This window comes from Chelmon rostratus, chromosome 6, assembly GCF_017976325.1.
Source record: "Chelmon rostratus isolate fCheRos1 chromosome 6, fCheRos1.pri, whole genome shotgun sequence".
In the NCBI taxonomy this organism is placed as follows: Eukaryota; Metazoa; Chordata; class Actinopteri; order Chaetodontiformes; family Chaetodontidae; genus Chelmon; species Chelmon rostratus.
Window position 1 is genome coordinate 14731624 of NC_055663.1, and position 17050 is coordinate 14748673.

A 17050-nucleotide genomic window follows, 5' to 3' on the forward strand; every position below is an offset into this window, starting at 1 on the left:
GACAGGGAGAAGGAGAAATGGTGGGGGATCACTTTATCAGGATGACTTTCTAAGATGGCTATCAGCTAGGAAGCTATCTCAAGCCCTCTTCTGCCTTTACTTTGCTATTGTCCTCCCCATGTATCTGTTTGTTCCCTGCAACCCCAATCACAACTGTTTCATGGATATGTTTCCTCTGTTGTCGCATTTATGTGTAATGGTTAAATGAATGGCCTGCTGCTCGAGAACCAAGAGCAGATACTAGTTTGTGCTCGTAAACTCTGAATGAACAACACATTACTGCATTGTACTTTCTCCTCTCTGGCAAGTTGTCTCATCAACCACTGGAAAGTTTTACTCAACAAAAGAACAAAATAAAATCTGCTCTACCAACCCATGCTATGGTCTTTGAAATGCTACATTTGAAAATCTGCGTGTCCTAAATGTGCTGTAGTGTGCAATTTTCCTCCCTTCTCTCCCAGAGTCGTAAAACACATTATCATCAGGAGCAGCAGCAGAAGCAGCAGTGTAATTCATCCGAGGTCGTTAATATTCATCATATCATTTAGTCACAAAGGAAACTCATCTGGCTGAATGTCACAGATGTAATTAATGAAGTGACCCCAGAGGTCATGGCTCCATTCACCAAACGCCTTCCACACACTGGCGTGTTACACACAAAAGCCTTCCAGCCAGACACACACCGCCACCGAACATACAACCTGGATAATGAAACACATACAGTAGAGCAGGCAGACACCCTTGCATACCACAACATTCACAAAATGGCTTCTCTCGGTTAGACTAAAGGGATGAGACCAGAGCATGCACCAAAGCAGACTTTATTTAGCTCAGTGGAGTATGGGAAGGGAAGGGAAGAGAAACACACACCAGTAGAGGAAGACTGGGGGAGGGAGAGTATAGAGACACACTAAACCACTGGAGCAGGACATAAGGACAGGTGCACATCACAGGTATCTTTTTGGTCATCACTATGGCAACAACATATCCAGAAAAAAATGAAAAGAATAGTTTTACCTACAGTAAGGTTAACAGAGTCCCTTCACCATAGAGGACCCCAATATGTACATCTTACAGTCACTAAGATCAAGAGAATACGAGAGAAATGAAATTTAAAATAATCAGTATACAAAAAAACTGCCTTTGTGGTATTTGGAATGCACATTTCTGTACAGAAGAAAGCTCATTGGTATTGTCGTAAACATTGGTTAGTTTAAGAACAAAACATGACAGAGTTAGTCAGTCCACATCCTTTGGAAAGTTGGCTCTGATGTCAGTCTGAGTTCAGCAAAGCTGTTTTCGCTGGACAAATGGACTAGAGACATTGCAACACAGAAAGACCGACAACATACCAGCAGAAGGTTTGGGGCTGAACTCCTTCAAATAGCTATGCAGTATCTCTATACATATTGAGAAGTTAATGCCCCAGACAGGTTTCTCTGCAACTGGAAGCTTGAAAAAATATTTCTGGTATCATGAAAGCCATTTTTATCTTCTGAGTAGGGGTAATTAATGGGATACTGAAAAACAAACCTGATGGAATTGAGCCCCACATATCCATTTGTTTTCAACAGAATAACGGAGGAGCAGTTTATCAACAGCATCACAGTTATCATTACAGTTTGTAGTCATTAAAGCCTAGTGGTAAAGCGATCAGAGCATGCATCTTTCTACAGTATCATTAGAAACTACAGTACGTTAGCAGCAAACTGGACATCCTTAAGGGCTGAAGTTCAACACTATGGTAAAAAAGAAAGAAAAAATAAACTGCAACATTTCTCAAGAGAAGTAAAACTCTTTAACCGCTATATTACAGACTGCCATGGCTCTAGTTTGGGGTTTTGGTTACAGTCTCCAGTGTGCTTATGAGAGGCAGAAAACAGTAGCTTAGATATAGGGACTCCTTCCTTCTTTAAAAACAGCAATACATCGTCAAGTAAACAGTAGCGCTTATTTTTGTAGGTCATATGGTTAAAGTATTATCACGTCTTTGGATTTTTGTCTTAAAGCATTAATTATTGTTTAGCTATTATTGTTATATTATCATTATTACAGTTAGAATAAGGACTGGTTGCAAATGAACACAGGGAGAAAGGTAGAGAGAAAAATAGGAAAGTAGGTGGGGAGGGAGAATGAGGGAAAATAAATTAAATGTACAAAAATAACATCAATAACATCCGAAGTTTTTCTCAGCTTTGCGCAGTAGCTCCCCATCTGTAAGTGGAAAAGGGAGCTATGTCTCAATCATCCAATGAAGTCTTGAGTCAACCATACAAAAGCTAAATACTGTACATTTACCCCTCACACTATTAAACACTTTAGTTTCAATAAGGTTTTTGTAACAATCTATTACTCAGAGGTGAAAAGCTCAGATCCTTGAAATACAGAGATGTTTTTGTAGATATCTTTTAATACTTAGTCCAAGGTTAAACCATGCCTCTTCTGTTTTAAAAACAGAAAAAATCAGTATTAAGATCACATTTGAAGCAGAGCCATGTTGAACTGTTGACCTGAGCATAGAAAGCTTTACATTAATCACATAACATTGGTCAGCCATTGGTATATTCAAATAGAACGGAAAGGCAGTAAGTCACCTTGCCTGAACATATCAAAGCTGTCATAATCTTTTCATAATCATGACACTATTATATCGAAGCAAGACAGTTTATCTCAATCCATAAGATTTATATTAAGAAACTATTACTAAACACACACAATGTAAATTTGAGTTTGGTTAAAGTTTTCATATACAGTATAATGGTTGAGTGCTATAAAAAATAGTTTGTCCAGACAAGACAAACTGGCCTTTACGTTCTGTGCTATTTGGGCTGTAATCCACTAAAGGAACATAGAAGGTGTACATGTACAACAGAAGACTCATCATTGGCTTGTGGAGGGTGAAGCTGCATTCTAGCACCGTATCAGTCTATTGGTACGCGGCTTAACCTATGCCAGCTGCAGATCTCACCCATTCACCGTACAGACGTCAGCTCTGCAGTTTGTTATTGAAAACAAACATGTTGAAATTAAATCCACAGACATGTAAAATTTTGGTTACGAGCTTTGGAATCTGAGTCAGTCTTTACAAAAGCTCTATGCGAATACCTCCGTCTATTTCAAGGATATTTTTCCTTTTTTTTCTCATCTTCTTCTTTTTCCACTCTTAACTGCTTTGTTTTTCTTCAAGTTTATCTTTTGGAGCTCTCTATTTACACTAAAATCTCTTTGACAATTTCTTTTCCAGCCTCTTACAGACTGGCACTACATGCTACACAGCTAGTCATCTAGCACTGTCTGGTGGAGGGCCCACTGTGAGTCTGTCATGCAGACTGAGAGGTAGACTGCAGGTCTAGCTGGGCAGTGAGGTCACATACTTGGAGAATGCTCTTTGGCCTCTGTGGCATCTGGTTGGTTTCATCAAGGTGGTGTTTGGTTGAAGTAAGGTGTCGGACGGAATAGGGAGAGGAGCTCTTTTCAACAAGAACGTACAGACCAGGAAAGAGAGTTTAAGGACAATATGAAAAAAGGAAAGCTGTGGTAAAGAGGACTTGGTTTGGGCTCTCTCTGACTTTCAGTGGAGAGAGTTTGTCTTTGGGCCACTGTGGCTCTGCATCTTTGGGGTGTTCAGGTTACAGGTTTGGCAGCAAAGTGGACAGGGTATATGTTTAGAGGTCGACAGCAGGTGCAGGAGGGCTTTTGGGGAGAATGTAGTAGAAGGAAGCAAAGGGACCATAGTCTGCCTCTCTAAGCTCTGTCTCTCTCCCCTGCCCCTGCGGACAGCTCGGCCTGCTCCCTCTCTGCAGAGTCTGAGCTCAGGCTCCTGGCCCTCTTCTCCTTGGCTCTGGCGTTCTGGAACCACACCTGCAAAAAAGATTTGTTTGAATAAATATTATCCATTACCTTTACAAGACTTAATTGAAAATACCATTTTTAATCTTTCATAAATGCATTTATCAAACTGCATTTTAATTATTTCGTTATGTACGAATAATTTTAACATTTACCTGCACCACACGGTGAGGCAGTCCCAGCTCTCGGCCCAGTGCCTCACACTCGTGTCTGTTGGGGGTGCGGTGGCTCCTGTAGAAATCTCGGAGCTGGAGTACCTGGAAGTGGCTCATCTGTGTCCTTTGGCGCTGCTGTTGATGGTGGTGCTGCTGCAGAGTTTGTGTCTCACCCCAATCTGAGCTCAGAGCCCCGGATCCCTCAGGACTAGGAGAAGCTTGGTCAGCCATACTGGAACCCTCCTCACATGGGTACTCATCGTCTTCGTCATAGTCATCATCCTCCTCCTCTGCGTTGTTCAGATCAGTGGTTGAAGACGAAGAGGTCACAGGTGGCTTCACAGTTAACTCTTTGTTGCTGATGACATAGCCATGGTTTGGGATGGGGTTGGAGGAGACAGATGGGCCCGGCCTGTCCATGACAGGTGGCATAACCATACCAATCTGCCCACTGGATCCATTAGTCATCGATAAGTTGTAGCCTGCTCTTTCAGCCTCCGCCCAGTGGCGTGACCTCATATGGGCATCCAGAGCACTCTTAACCTTGAAGAGAGCCCTGCAGAAAGGGCAGCGCAGGTGGTTGAAACCCAAACTGAAACTGGATCCTGGCCCCATTGACCGGAACTGTCCTTTTCTCTCTCTGGCTCGCGTATTCTGAAACCAGACCTGTGAAGGAAAGAGCCAGTGTGTTTTAAAATTCAAGGTACACAAAAGCATTAAGTCATTTTCTGTGCCTTTCTTTCTGTCTCTCTCTTCTTTCTGTCCCTTCTGACATTACATTCACACACAGTCAAACAAAGAAAGCATCCATAAAGTACCTGAACCACACGCCTTGTGAGGCCTACATCGCGTGCAATGCTTTCCAGGACTCCTCTGGTAGGGTTAGAGTCCAAGCTGTAGCGCTGATACAACACTTCCAGCTGTTCTGGAGTGATGGTGGTCCTCTGACGCTTATCTCTTCGGTGCTCCTCCTCAACCTCTCTACTACCCCTTTGGCCTTCAAAACTGTTCTCTGACATAAGCTTTGAATTCTGCTTCATGGGTGTCAGGGAACTTTGAGAGAGGCTGCTGAGGGTATTACTTGAGTGATCAGAGAGCGTGTTCTTTAGTTGCATGCTGTTTAAGTGTGAAATCATGGGATGTGTGGGATTAGTGTGCATCTGGGACACGGCGCCTGAAAGCATTTGGCTGGCCATCAGGGTGTGGTTGGGGTGGAGCATCATGTAAGGCATGGTTCTGTCTGTGAAGCCAGAGTGGAGAAACTGGACCTGGGTCTGAGCTGCCAGCAGATGCCTAGTCTGATGGTCCTGCCACAGCTGGAATGAAGGCAAGGACATTGGACAGAGACTGCACTGGAACTGAGCCTGGGTTTGGGGTTGGAGCTGTTTTTTTGGCTGGGTTTCAGTTGATAGGCCAGAGGTGGTGTCAGGCAGCCGAGTGTGGCTTGTTTCAGATGCTGGAACAGCAGGGATGCTGGGTGATGTATCAGCAGGCTTTTCAACAGCTTGATCAGAAGGAGAGCGGTTTGTATGCCCCTGGCTGGAATGAGCCATGGACGGGATGGTGGCTACGGTTTTTTGTGAAGAGGAGGAGGAGCGAGGCTGGGGTCTTTCTGGAGTACTTTCTGGCTGCAAATTGGGTTCAGGTTGTGGAGAGGACCCAGTTTTCATGGCCTGAACAATTTCCTTACGATGGATGTCTGCATCTGAAATTCCATTTTGAATTTCAACAAGATTTGTGCTCTTGCTAGTCACAGGAGAGGTTGTTTTATCTTCTTGTTTCCTAGTAACAGGTGTTGGTTCACCTTTGGCTGTTGGATGCTCACTTTCTTTGCAGTGAGAGGAAGAATCAAGGACAGGTGAGTCAGGGTGGGTGTAATATTCATAAGTCAGATCCATGGAGTTTTCATTCTGAGATTCACCCTGTCCTTCATCCCCAATGCTGTTATCTTCATCATCCTCATCATTCTTGTAGTAGCCATTTCTCTGTCTGTGAATACTGTCAAGCTGTTTTTTCCCCTCTAATCCATCGTCTGTCCCCCGATCTTGAGTTTTGCGGGCTCTCTGTCTAGCATTCTGGAACCATACGACAATGACTCTGTTAGGGAGAGACAGCAGAGCAGACAACCTGTCATATTCTTCCTCTCTGGGGTAGGGAGTTGCCTCAAACACCCCCTGCAGGGTCTCAAGCTGTTGCTCCGTGAAGCGGGTTCTGGAAGAGCGTCTGCCCCTATGGGGCTCTCCTCTCTGGAGGTCTGTTGTCTGGGGCTGTGGGGAGGTGTTGGCTGGAAGGCCTGGGGACAGTGAACATGGGGAAAGTGTCAGAGGCTGGTTTTGCACTACTTCCTCTCTGGACTCCTCCAGTGCTATGGTTGGGGGGTTATTAAAATTGTAAGGAGAATCCTTGTCTCGCTGGCGCTCTTTAAATAGGGTGTTGCGGAACCAGTGTTTGATGACTTTATGAGGCAAACCAGACAGTGCAGACATCTTGTTGATCTCTTCATCACTAGGGAGGCTGTTAATATCAAAGTGTTTTCTCAGAACAGTCAGTTGTTCTTCAGATATTCGAGTTCGGGTTCTCTTACCCTGTTGTTCAACTATTGTTGGGCTGACTTGGGGTTGCTGTGCTGTTTGGATGGGACTGGGTTGGGATGGCTGACACAGCAGTGCAGGATTGACCTGTGGAGGCTGACTTTGCAAAGTTGGGCTAAGCTGGGGTTTCTGGGTTAGCAAAGCTGGACTAAGCTGTGGCTGTTGCCCTATCAGTGCTGGGTTGAGTTGAGATTGGTAGAGTTTTGCAAGCTCAGGGCTCACACTTGAATCTAACCAAGTTTGGGGCTGGAGAGCCACAGACTGCATCATAACTGGAGGAAGGAGAGGTAACTCCATGGGAAATGGAAGAGGGGGTAGGGGAAGTTTCGGTAAAGTCAGTGGGGGTATAGAAAGCTGGGGCAAGGGAAGAGGAAGCATAGGTATTTTAGGTAAGGGAAGGGTTATGGACTTAGCTGGGGATGTGGTTTCAGAAGTAGCTGTAGTGGATGTGCTCGGGATGGGTTCCTCTTGAGAAAAATCTTGAGGCTGAGATAGAAATGGAGGAGAGGGTACAGTGGCAGTTGGTGTTAGGTCTATCGCTGGAGTGCATGTTTTGTTTATGGGGTCTGAAACTGAAGGTACAGGTGAGGGTTCAAGGGTTTTAGCTTGAGGCTTAACTGGTTCTGGTTCTGATTCTGATGAAGGGGCAGGGGCGGCAGCTTGTGGGCAAGCAGTTGAGTTCTCGCCAGAATTAGGCTGTGCGAGGGGGTACATCTGGTCATACTGCAGCCTGTATTCTCTGGAAAACCTCTCCAGTGCAGCAGTGGGGAACAGCATCCTGTGAATGTACTCCTTGTGGCTTTTTAAAATCAAGGCATCTGAAAAAAACTTTCCACAGTCTCTACACTTTTCCCCCCTTCCACAGCATCCTTTCCCTTTGTTTGCTAATTCCTCGTCTTTGCTCAATTTTTCCTCTTCTGTCTCTCCATTGCCATCTACTCCTTCGTTATCCTTACAACCATCCATCTCCCCACCCTGTAGTCCACTAAACTCATCTCTTTCCTCCGTAGGGCACACCTCCATCTTGCTGATATCAGAGCACTGTTGTTTATCTGTAATCATATGAGCTGATATCTGCTGCTGGTGTCTGGTTCTACTTTGTAAATACTGCAGTGCCAACTCATAACCATAACTCTGCAGCAGGGCTCTAAGAGGCTCCCCATTCACAGCAGCATAGGGCACCCTGGGAGGAGGACACTGCAATCCAATAGGATGAAATGAGGAGGAATCTGTTTCCTCCTTCTGACTCTCATTTTTAACAGTAGGAACAAGCATGTCTTCTTTTTCTTCCTCAAGACTAGAATGGCTGTGCTCTCTTTCTGTCTGGTTGTTTGAGGATCCACTGCAGAAAGCATCAACCTTGGCTTCACACTGAACATGATCCTGTGGTTGGCAAACAGCTGAGTGTGAACTTTGCATCTGTATTTTTTTCTTATCTGTTTCGGGCTGAGACTCCCTTTTGGCTTCTGCCTTAACTTGTTCTTTTTGGATAGAGTTGGCAGATATTAACTGACTATGTTCTTCGCTCTTAACAGTTAACTCTGGGTTTAGCTTCATGTCTCCTGACAAGTAAAAGGGCAAAAGAAGTTGCTGCTGCAGAGAGAGCAAGTTGTCTGGTGTCAAGGGGAAGTGTTGTTTAAGGAAACTCTCTGGTCCTATGGGAAGGTGCTGTATCAACTGGGACTGGAGCAGAGCAGTGTGTTGCTGTAACTGAGCTTGGGCCTGTGCCTGAGCTAACTGTTGCTGTTGTATAAGCATTAGCTGGTTTCTTGATGCTAGAAGCTCTGCCACTCTCTTTTTAGTCTGCTGGCTGTCCTTTGGGTTAGAAAGGTTTGGCTGGGCCTCAGCTGCTAAGCCTAGCAAAGAGGTTGAAGCGCTTACTACATCTGGCCTCTTGGTGAAAGGAAAACTCTTGGATGTTTCTTCTCTAGTGGTAGCAGCCTGAGTAGCAGTAGTGGGTGCTGACGCTGGAGCAGCTACACTAGATGCTGTGGTCTGCGGAGCTGAGTTCTGGGCAGCACGAGCTCTAGTCTGATGGAGAACAGAGCGAAGATGTATGTCCAGTGTGGAGCTCTGGCTATAGCCCACTCCACACAATCGGCAGCGGTAAGGCCTAGGATCTGAGCCACGGGGAGCCTCGGGGGCAGCAACACCTGCGCCAGAGTCCTGCAGGGCTCGTCTGGCCCGGTGGAGATGGGACACAGAGTTATAGTGGACCAGGAGAATGGTTTTCTGGGTAAATGATTCAGAGCATATGGTACATTTATAGGGCCTGGTTGGGTCCAGATAGCGGTCCATTGTGGGATTAGAGCATTTTTTGACAAGAGAGCTAGAACTCGGTTCTGATATTATCTCCTCATGTGGCCCTTTCTCTGGCTCAGTTAAATCTTCCTCACGTCCTCCTTCACCAACCATGTCCTTCTCGTTAAATTGAACGTCTTCTTTTGGTTCCTCCTTTCCCTCCATGCCTAGAGCTTCTTCCTCTATCTCTTCATCCTCACCCTCTCCTGCTTCTTGACCCACTTGAGGTGATAAACTAAAATCTTGTTGAACTGAACTCTTATTTTGCTCCATGTATTGCGCAGTATGGGGCGGTAGTAGTGTATTCTGCCCCTGTGTGCTGTCCAGCTGTGAGTGTGTGTTCTGCATGTGTCTCTGCAGGGCCTCCTGACTGCGGCATTGTCTAGAACAGAGGGGGCACTCTGTCGCCGCCCTCATGGCATGGTACTGCCAGTGCAGCTGGAGCTTCTCCTGAGTGGGGAACGCCAGGCTGCACCTGCTGCAACGGAACCGGTAACCATGGCGATCAGAAAGGGGAGGGGGATCGCTGGGTGGGGATGTGGGCGGGGAAGAGGGGGGGATCTGTGTCGGGGACTGGGGAGCCAGTCTGCCATTGGAAGGGTGAGTGGTGTTGTCTTCTAGGGGTGGGGTGAGTAGAGCTGTGACATCTTTGGGTGCGGCTACATCTCCCTCAGTGTTCTCCAGTGAAATGCCTGCAAAATGCATAAAAATAGTGATTGTGAATTTCAAATCAATGGCACTAACAAGCCAATGTGTTTTGAACAAATGATCATGAAATGGTTTGGTATTTATGATTCTTGAATTAATATCTAATTTGTGGTCAGTTGTATCATACATTTCATACCAACCTTTGTTTTTCTGTGAATCCAGTGAGGCTATGGAATCAGCAGTATGGGAACAATTTGCATTGTTATTCTTGCCGTTTTTATTTTTCTGAGTATCGTCTGCGTGCAACTCTGTCTGCGGTTCCATCTGCAGCTGAGGCTGCACTTGCTCCATGGATAGTGTGACCTGGAGGAAAAAAATGTGACAGTCTGTCAGTTTCAGTCTTTTTTGTTTTTTATTGCCAATTGCATTCAGTGATGTTTTCCCAATTCAGACTAAAAGAAATATGGAATATTACCATATTTTCTTAATCTAACATCATGAATAAAACATGCTGAATTGTACAGCATAAAAGCAGGGAAATACAAAATGTATACACATAGAGTGCCTTTACACCCTGTAGTAGAATCATAAAACATTAAAGTGTGAATCTGTAAGTGTATCGTTACATCTTGCACCTGCCTGCACAGCAGTGTAGACAGCCAGGCACATCAATTTGGTGATAAGTGTATATGGTTGAGATATGTGGGTCTGCCCTTCAGCTCCTACATGCCCCACGGGTTTAATAAAACTTTACTGAGCTGAATAATGAATTTATTTAAAATCAACCCTTTTATAGAAAACCTCCATATCCACAGCTTCAAGCACTGAGAGCCAATACTATATCTGTGCGAACAGCTAGCCACCCTAAGGAAAGGACAGACAGCTAAAGATGAGATTTACATGACAAGAGTTTTCTCTGCGTAACAGCTTCATAAGAGAGAACGAGAGGAAAGACTACACACACACACACATACATACACACTGCAGAGAAAACTGAAGGTCAGGCTTAATCTAGAGAGCGTAATTGGAAAGCAAGGTACATAATGGCCATCATCACCTCAGTCTGAATTAATGAACCTCAATTACTATCAGAGAGAGTGAGGGAGGGGTAGGAGGGGAAGGAGGGAGGACGATGGTGGGTGGGTGGGGTGGGGGTACAGGGTGTAGAATATGAAAAAGAGAGGGAGCAGGAAGAGGGAGGGAGGAAGTATGGGGCAATGAACAAAAAAACTGCTCCGGAGAGAGAGAGAGTGAGTGAGGGAGGGGTAACGCATAAGAAATTGAGAGAGAGCTTGGGAGAGACAGAAAGGGAGGGGTAGGGACAGAGATTGCTGAATAGGAATGATAGGAGTAGCTGGAGGGGGGAGAAAGGGACAGCAGAGGGGAGAAAGGGTGAAAAGCAGTCAGTCAAGTGGAGGCGAAGAGCGCAAGAGACAAAGGCCACTTAGCATACGGGCCAGGGAGATGGAGGATGGTGATGTGGATAGATGACCAGTCTTTGTTAGTTGGAGAGACACAGTAAAAAGCATGGGGGCCCCTTTTTAGCTTGACTGCACTTCTGGTAATAGAGGGCTACTTAAACATGCATTATAGAAAGACTGGCTTTTCCCTCACTCACTCAGTCAAACCTTCTCTCTTCCACTCTAAAAGACGCGCATACACATACACACAGAATGCACGGCTGCATCAAAGATGATAGCGGGGAGCTACTTAAACATGCATTAAAAAAAGCGCTGCCTTTCTCTCTGGTGCCTTCTTAATGGAATTGTCTCCCTACATTTCACTCTGCCCCATCCCCCATCGCTTCGCCTGCTCATTTTCTTTTTGCTTCCTGACGAACGCAAATACAACAAATACACACTTGCATACACTTACTGTGCTGATGAGCTTGTCTACACAGTCCTGCGCCACACTGTGCACGAGTGTGAGATGCTGTTGAAGGTTTATGTATGGGAGTTTAACCTGGCACAAAGGGCACTGGACAGTCTAAAAAGAGCGGAGAGAAAAGAAGAGAGCATAGATGTGCATGGGTTTGTGGGCTTACACAAGCAACTGCCAGGTCCTCCAATCTAGAACTGCATTTATTGTGTCCGCTGTTACATTTTGTATTCACATGGACATACTTAAATTATTAAAGCGTGTGTCGACTGCTCACCTGCTGGTTCTCATTTTGCTGGTGTATTCTGGGGCGTTTGGTTGGGATGGAGTTTTCCATTTCCTCACATCTAGAGGATGGACGCTTGACTGGGGGCAATGACTCCCTTCTCTCTCTTTCCTCCCCCCTAGTTTCTCCTACAAGTAAAAATTTACATGAACATGTAAAAAGATTGATATTTACTACGTCTGCGCTAAAGTATCATACTATCACTGTTCTGCAAGCAGCCATACCTGTCTCCTCAAAAATATTCTTCACCCCCAAGTTACATGTGTCTTTGGTTGTCTCCAAAGGACCAGTGATGGTCTCACTGGAAGTTTCCATATCCTCACTGAGCTCTCCTGGGAGGGGATAAGACAAATAATTATGTTATTCAAACATTGTGCTTCATACAATATGTTATCACAAACTAATTGTAGTTTATATTATTCTCTAGGTAGCATCCTTCAAAAAGACCAATGCCTTTGGACCCACTTCATTCTTCTTGCTTGCCTCCATACACTATTGATCACATATTGATTCTCCATTAGATTCTCCTCAGAGGTGGAGTAGAGGTAATATGGACTTACAACACATCAGTTCACCTCGATAAGTCTTAATCCACACACTGACAAATCACAGGACACACTTAGTTCACAAATGAACTCCTGATCTACTCATTTTAGGTGTTGTGCCAGCAAAACGGACAATGTGTTTTATCTTGACCAGACTGCAGATTGGTGACTTGCCTCCACCTCCCCCATCCTTGTTCAGGGGATTTGTATTGGTCCATTGATTAGCAGGTGCTAGTTAGCTGTTGTCAGGGGTTATTGGGGATATAACAAGGATGTGTATCGACTAATCAATTTGCTTAATCAATATCTCAGCAACAGCCATTAGTCATTTTCTCACTCTTTTCATCTTAATCCCCCTGTCTGTTCTCTCATGTCAGCGACCACATGCAACGTGAAATCAAATATACCCACATGGTTCATATTCTCACCTGTGTCACCATCAGGGCTTTTCCTGATGGTAAAAATGGCTGCCAGCTCCTCTCCGCCCATTGGCTGCAGCTGTAGTAGCCCTTCCCTCTGCTGATGGGTTGGGGTCTGACTGTGTTTCAGTACTTGGAGTTTAGAGGAGGAGGAGTGGTTGCACAGGAGACAGTGGAACAGCCACGAGCCTCCATCAACTTCACCATCATACTGCTGCAGGAACTAAAAATAATGGGGTAGAAAGGAGAGAAAGCAAGAAGATTAATATGGTTGGACAACAGTTTATAAATCTAGTCCTAAAACAAAGGGGTTACGATTGAAAGTGTACTGACTCTGTAAACCCGGACGCTGGCCTCGTGATGGGAACTGAGGGAATGTCCTCGTAGCTTCTCCAAACTGCTGGTCACGTAGTCACACAGGTTGCACCTCAGCTGGACGGGGTTGCCCTTAGCAATAAGGGCAGCCCCCTCTTGACCCCTGTCACCACCTTCCTGGAGGTGAGCAGCAAGCTGGTACCGGGTGCGATGTCTGTCAGTCTGGCAGTGTAAGGAGAAGTTAGCCCTCAGCGGGGTGGTGTAGCCACACAGCCTGCAGTGGCAGCCGCCAGCGACCAGGGAGCACCACTCAGACTGGGGCAGAGAGCGAGGGGCGTTCAGGTGCTGCTCCACAGACTCTAAGCTGTCGGACGAAAAGCAGGAGCAGACAAGGCATTGAAACACGCCCTGGGAGAGGGGTCCAGTGGGGGACAGAGATGGGGCTGGAGGGGGAGAGGGAGATGGGGAGGGAGAAGGAGTCAGCGTAGACCCAAGGGTGACTGGCTGTTCTGCGACCTTCTGACTGGTCAGTCGCATGTTCAGAGAGAGCTCGGCGCCTAAAACACAGAGAGAAACCCTGTTAAGAATTCACAAATTTTCTAACTTTTGTTGGGTTGCATCGAGAGATGTGATGCATTACTCACCTGTGTTTTGTAGGTGTTTAAGCTGCGGGGCAAGGCTCCTGCAGTGAGACAGATAGTAACCTCTCTGGAGCCGTAGCATGTTATGTGTGTGTTTCTCGCTGGTGGTGTGTATGCGCAAGTTCCGAGCAATGCTGGTCTCATAGTCGCACACGTCACACCGCCACCGCTTACCATGAGAGTGCGAGTGTGCAGGTGGTGTGAGCTTGGCGGGCTGAGTTGTAGGCGTGGGAACAGAGAGTGGGAGCTTGTATGTGGGCTCATCCACTGCGTGACCGTTGGAGGAGCTGCTGTTGTTGGTAATGTGAGATGTGTGCACGTGACCGTTCGAGTGTCCCCCGTTTTGAACGTTATTAAGGTGTTTATCCGACTGCATGTGTATGCTGAGGTTGCCTTTCGATGAGGTAGCATAGTCACACACCTCACAGCGGTAGGGCTTGTAGCCACAGGCGTATGTTTCACCGCGGGCCAAGCGAGGATGGGGTTTCCCCGAACTGCAATATCCACACACATCTCGTGTTGAGCCTCCACAGACACACTTTCCCCCAGAGGCACCACACACACACTGGCCTCCCGTCTCTGGATGTTTCTCTTTCATGTGGACTTGCAGTGTATGCTGAGACTTATAGTGCCAGTTACACTTGGGGCATTTCAGCGTCTTGCAGGAGTTGCGTGAGTGCATTATGGTCATGTGACTCGTCAGTGAGTTAGGAGAGAGGTCTTGGTTGAGGTTTTTAAGGACAGCTTCTTTCTGTTCCCCTTCTTTGTCTCTCTCATCATCTACCTCTGTGTCTAGCTGGCTGTCATTTGGTTCTGGAGCTTTGGCACCATCTCCATTAGAAATGGAAGAGTGAGGAACCCCTGCCGGCCCATCATCCTCAGCAGGTATACTGGCAGGCTCCGTACCTGCCAGTGGAAAAGCCAGAGTAGACTGCTGGGATTTAAAGCTCTGAGGAAACCCAGAAATCCAGCCCTGATCTCCCTTAATGTCTTTTACCTCTGTCTCGCTCAGCAGGGCAGAAGAGGAGGACGGACAAGTGAAGTGCTTTGGAGAGATGGAAAGAAAAGGGGAGGGCTTTGGAGAGGTGGAAGGAGTGGGGGAGGGCTTTGGAGAGGCGGCTATTTTGCTGTCGAGTGTGCCACTGGCCTTCGCAGTGCTGGAAGAAGAGCTGTGCTGGCTCTGTTGAGGTAATAAAGAACATTTGGATTTGGTTTGGCTTTGGTTTGAGATGGCCTCCTCCTCTTCCTTCTCCTCCTCTCCGCCTTTGCTGCTAAGGGCTGCTGGGAGGCCCCCTGTAACTGACGCCTCTCCTACACCTACATGCACCTCCCATTCTTCCTTCCTTTGCTTTGACAAGCATCCCTCCCCGAAGTCTTCCTTCATCCCCTGCTTTTGACACGCTCCGTTCTCCTGCGAATGTCGGCCTCCTTCTTTCTGCTCACCTCCCTCGGTCTCTTCTCTAGCCTGGGACCCCTCTGCGCCCTCCTCCTCCTGCTGCTGAGGCAGGGTCAGGGGCTCTTTGGCAGGGGCCATGGCTGAGATATGAGAGGATGACCCCTGCTCAGGAATGACCGCCAGGGTCAGGAGAGGAAGAGATAAAGCCTGGGGACTGAGGTCAGCATCTCTCTCCTCTCCTCCCCCTCCATCCCCTCCTCCTCCCTCACCGCTGTCCATACCAGAGGCTACAGCTGCCACGCATTACTACCCCACCTGTGAGTTTCAGATACAGAGAAAGAGACAGAGAGGACAGGACAGACAGAGACAGGAGAAAAGTGTGGGGAAAAAGAGGAGAAAATGAAATACATGAGTCATGTAAATAGTATTGCATAACAGTGGAGGCCATTGATTACAGTCCCTGGATAGCATCTGTTCAATACTGCCTTCACAGTGCGCAATACAGAGGCTGGTTACTCAGGGGTTAGCGTTAGCTCTTAATGGGAAAATCAATAGCATGAACGCTAAACTAGGTAGAGGAATGCGGGTAAAGGCTACGCAGGAGGTCTATAATATTCCTCAGGGGATAGGATTAAATAAAGAACTGAACGCTCCTGAGCTAAAGGGCTTCCACTAAATTGCCACACTTAGATAAAAGCGGATAAAAGAACAGTTTTTAAAGCCTGTGTATTTGTCTCTACATCTTTTGTTGTGCATTAGTACAGAGATGTGAGGAAACAGGATCTCTGTTTAGCACGAGCCATTTTAGTCCATCCCCAGTGCAAACACAGGGGATGGACACAATATAACACCTGTATAGTGTAATTTAGTCCAAAATACAACAAATACTTGGGTGAGGCTTATACAGTTTTTGTTGAGATTTCAGCCAGATGTTGATTAAAATCTGTTTTTGAAGTAATAGTTTGTGGTACTACAGTACGGTTTATTATATTTTGACCTCTCATCACTGTATGTGTTTAATATTGTGTCCACCTAAAGTCTTGCACACTATACAACCCACCAGTGCACATAAACACAAGTAATAATAATGTACATTAAAATAATAAAGTGGCACTTTATGTGTCATGCATTTATAGTCGATAATGTGTTTAAAAAGCAAATATTTTAAAGTAAAGTTGATAGCATTTATTTGGCTGTAGAAAAAAAATCATTTTAATGCAACTAGCAAATTCTATGGCTTTTTATCATATATGAATGAGCAGAAAAATTCAAGTGAATCATGAAAATTTTCAAAAATTGAGCAACGAGGTTTCACAAAGATTCTGAATCACAAGCACAATCATGCATCACTACAGAGGGTCCCTGAAAAAAGAATAAATCGGGCCTCTCCTACTCTTCTGTTCCTGACTGACAGATGGATGCCACATGAGACAGATACATCTCTCTCAGTCTGTGTGTGTCCCACAATCTCATTAGTGACCTTTTTTAATCAAGGAGAGACCTTAATGTACCCTTTCACCTTCTCCTTCAACCGACCAACCCCCTCCTCCTCCTTAAACACCCTCTCTCTCTCTCTCCTGCTCTCCTGCAGCCACCCCCTCTCTGCACCTTAAAGATATATGGCTCATATCGGCACTCTGATAGTGCTTTAATGTACTGTGTTTATGTCACAGGCCACAGACCCTTGCCCACTGCAGCTGTCCACTGTCCCGCTGGATAGTGCTGAGGGGCTGAGCCTGCCTGCCAGCAGCTGAGAACAGTCTCTAATCTGATAAAGATTTTCATTTACACTGCAATCAATAAGCTGGGTCTATCGGCAATGTAACTATTTATACAAACATTCCTGGCTCTCTATCGATCACAAGTGCGGGAAACCATCATTTAACAACGTGTGTGTACATCTATGTGTGTGTGTCAATGTGTGTACATCCGGTTTTTCGATGCAAACTGATTCTGATAATGTCAGTTAAAGCACACACACAGAACACCTGGTTTTTAACATGCGTATTAGAAGTGTTTGAAAATG

The 17050-nt window shown here is 46.0% G+C and overlaps 1 protein-coding gene across 1 annotated transcript; it reads right to left on the minus strand.

The window, feature by feature from the left end:
- Positions 1-847: 847 nt before the first annotated feature.
- Positions 848-15303, minus strand: LOC121607704 (zinc finger homeobox protein 4-like). Its single transcript, XM_041938644.1, has 12 exons — positions 13628-15303; positions 13006-13564; positions 12682-12895; positions 11933-12040; positions 11700-11833; positions 11420-11530; positions 9745-9907; positions 6347-9588; positions 5161-6271; positions 4823-5097; positions 4005-4670; positions 848-3861 (listed from the first exon to the last, which is right to left on the minus strand). Exons 1-12 carry the CDS (start codon positions 15301-15303, stop codon positions 3745-3747), a joined length of 8376 nt encoding a protein of 2791 aa, XP_041794578.1. The 3' UTR covers positions 848-3744.
- Between the last annotated feature and the right edge of the window lie 1747 nt (positions 15304-17050).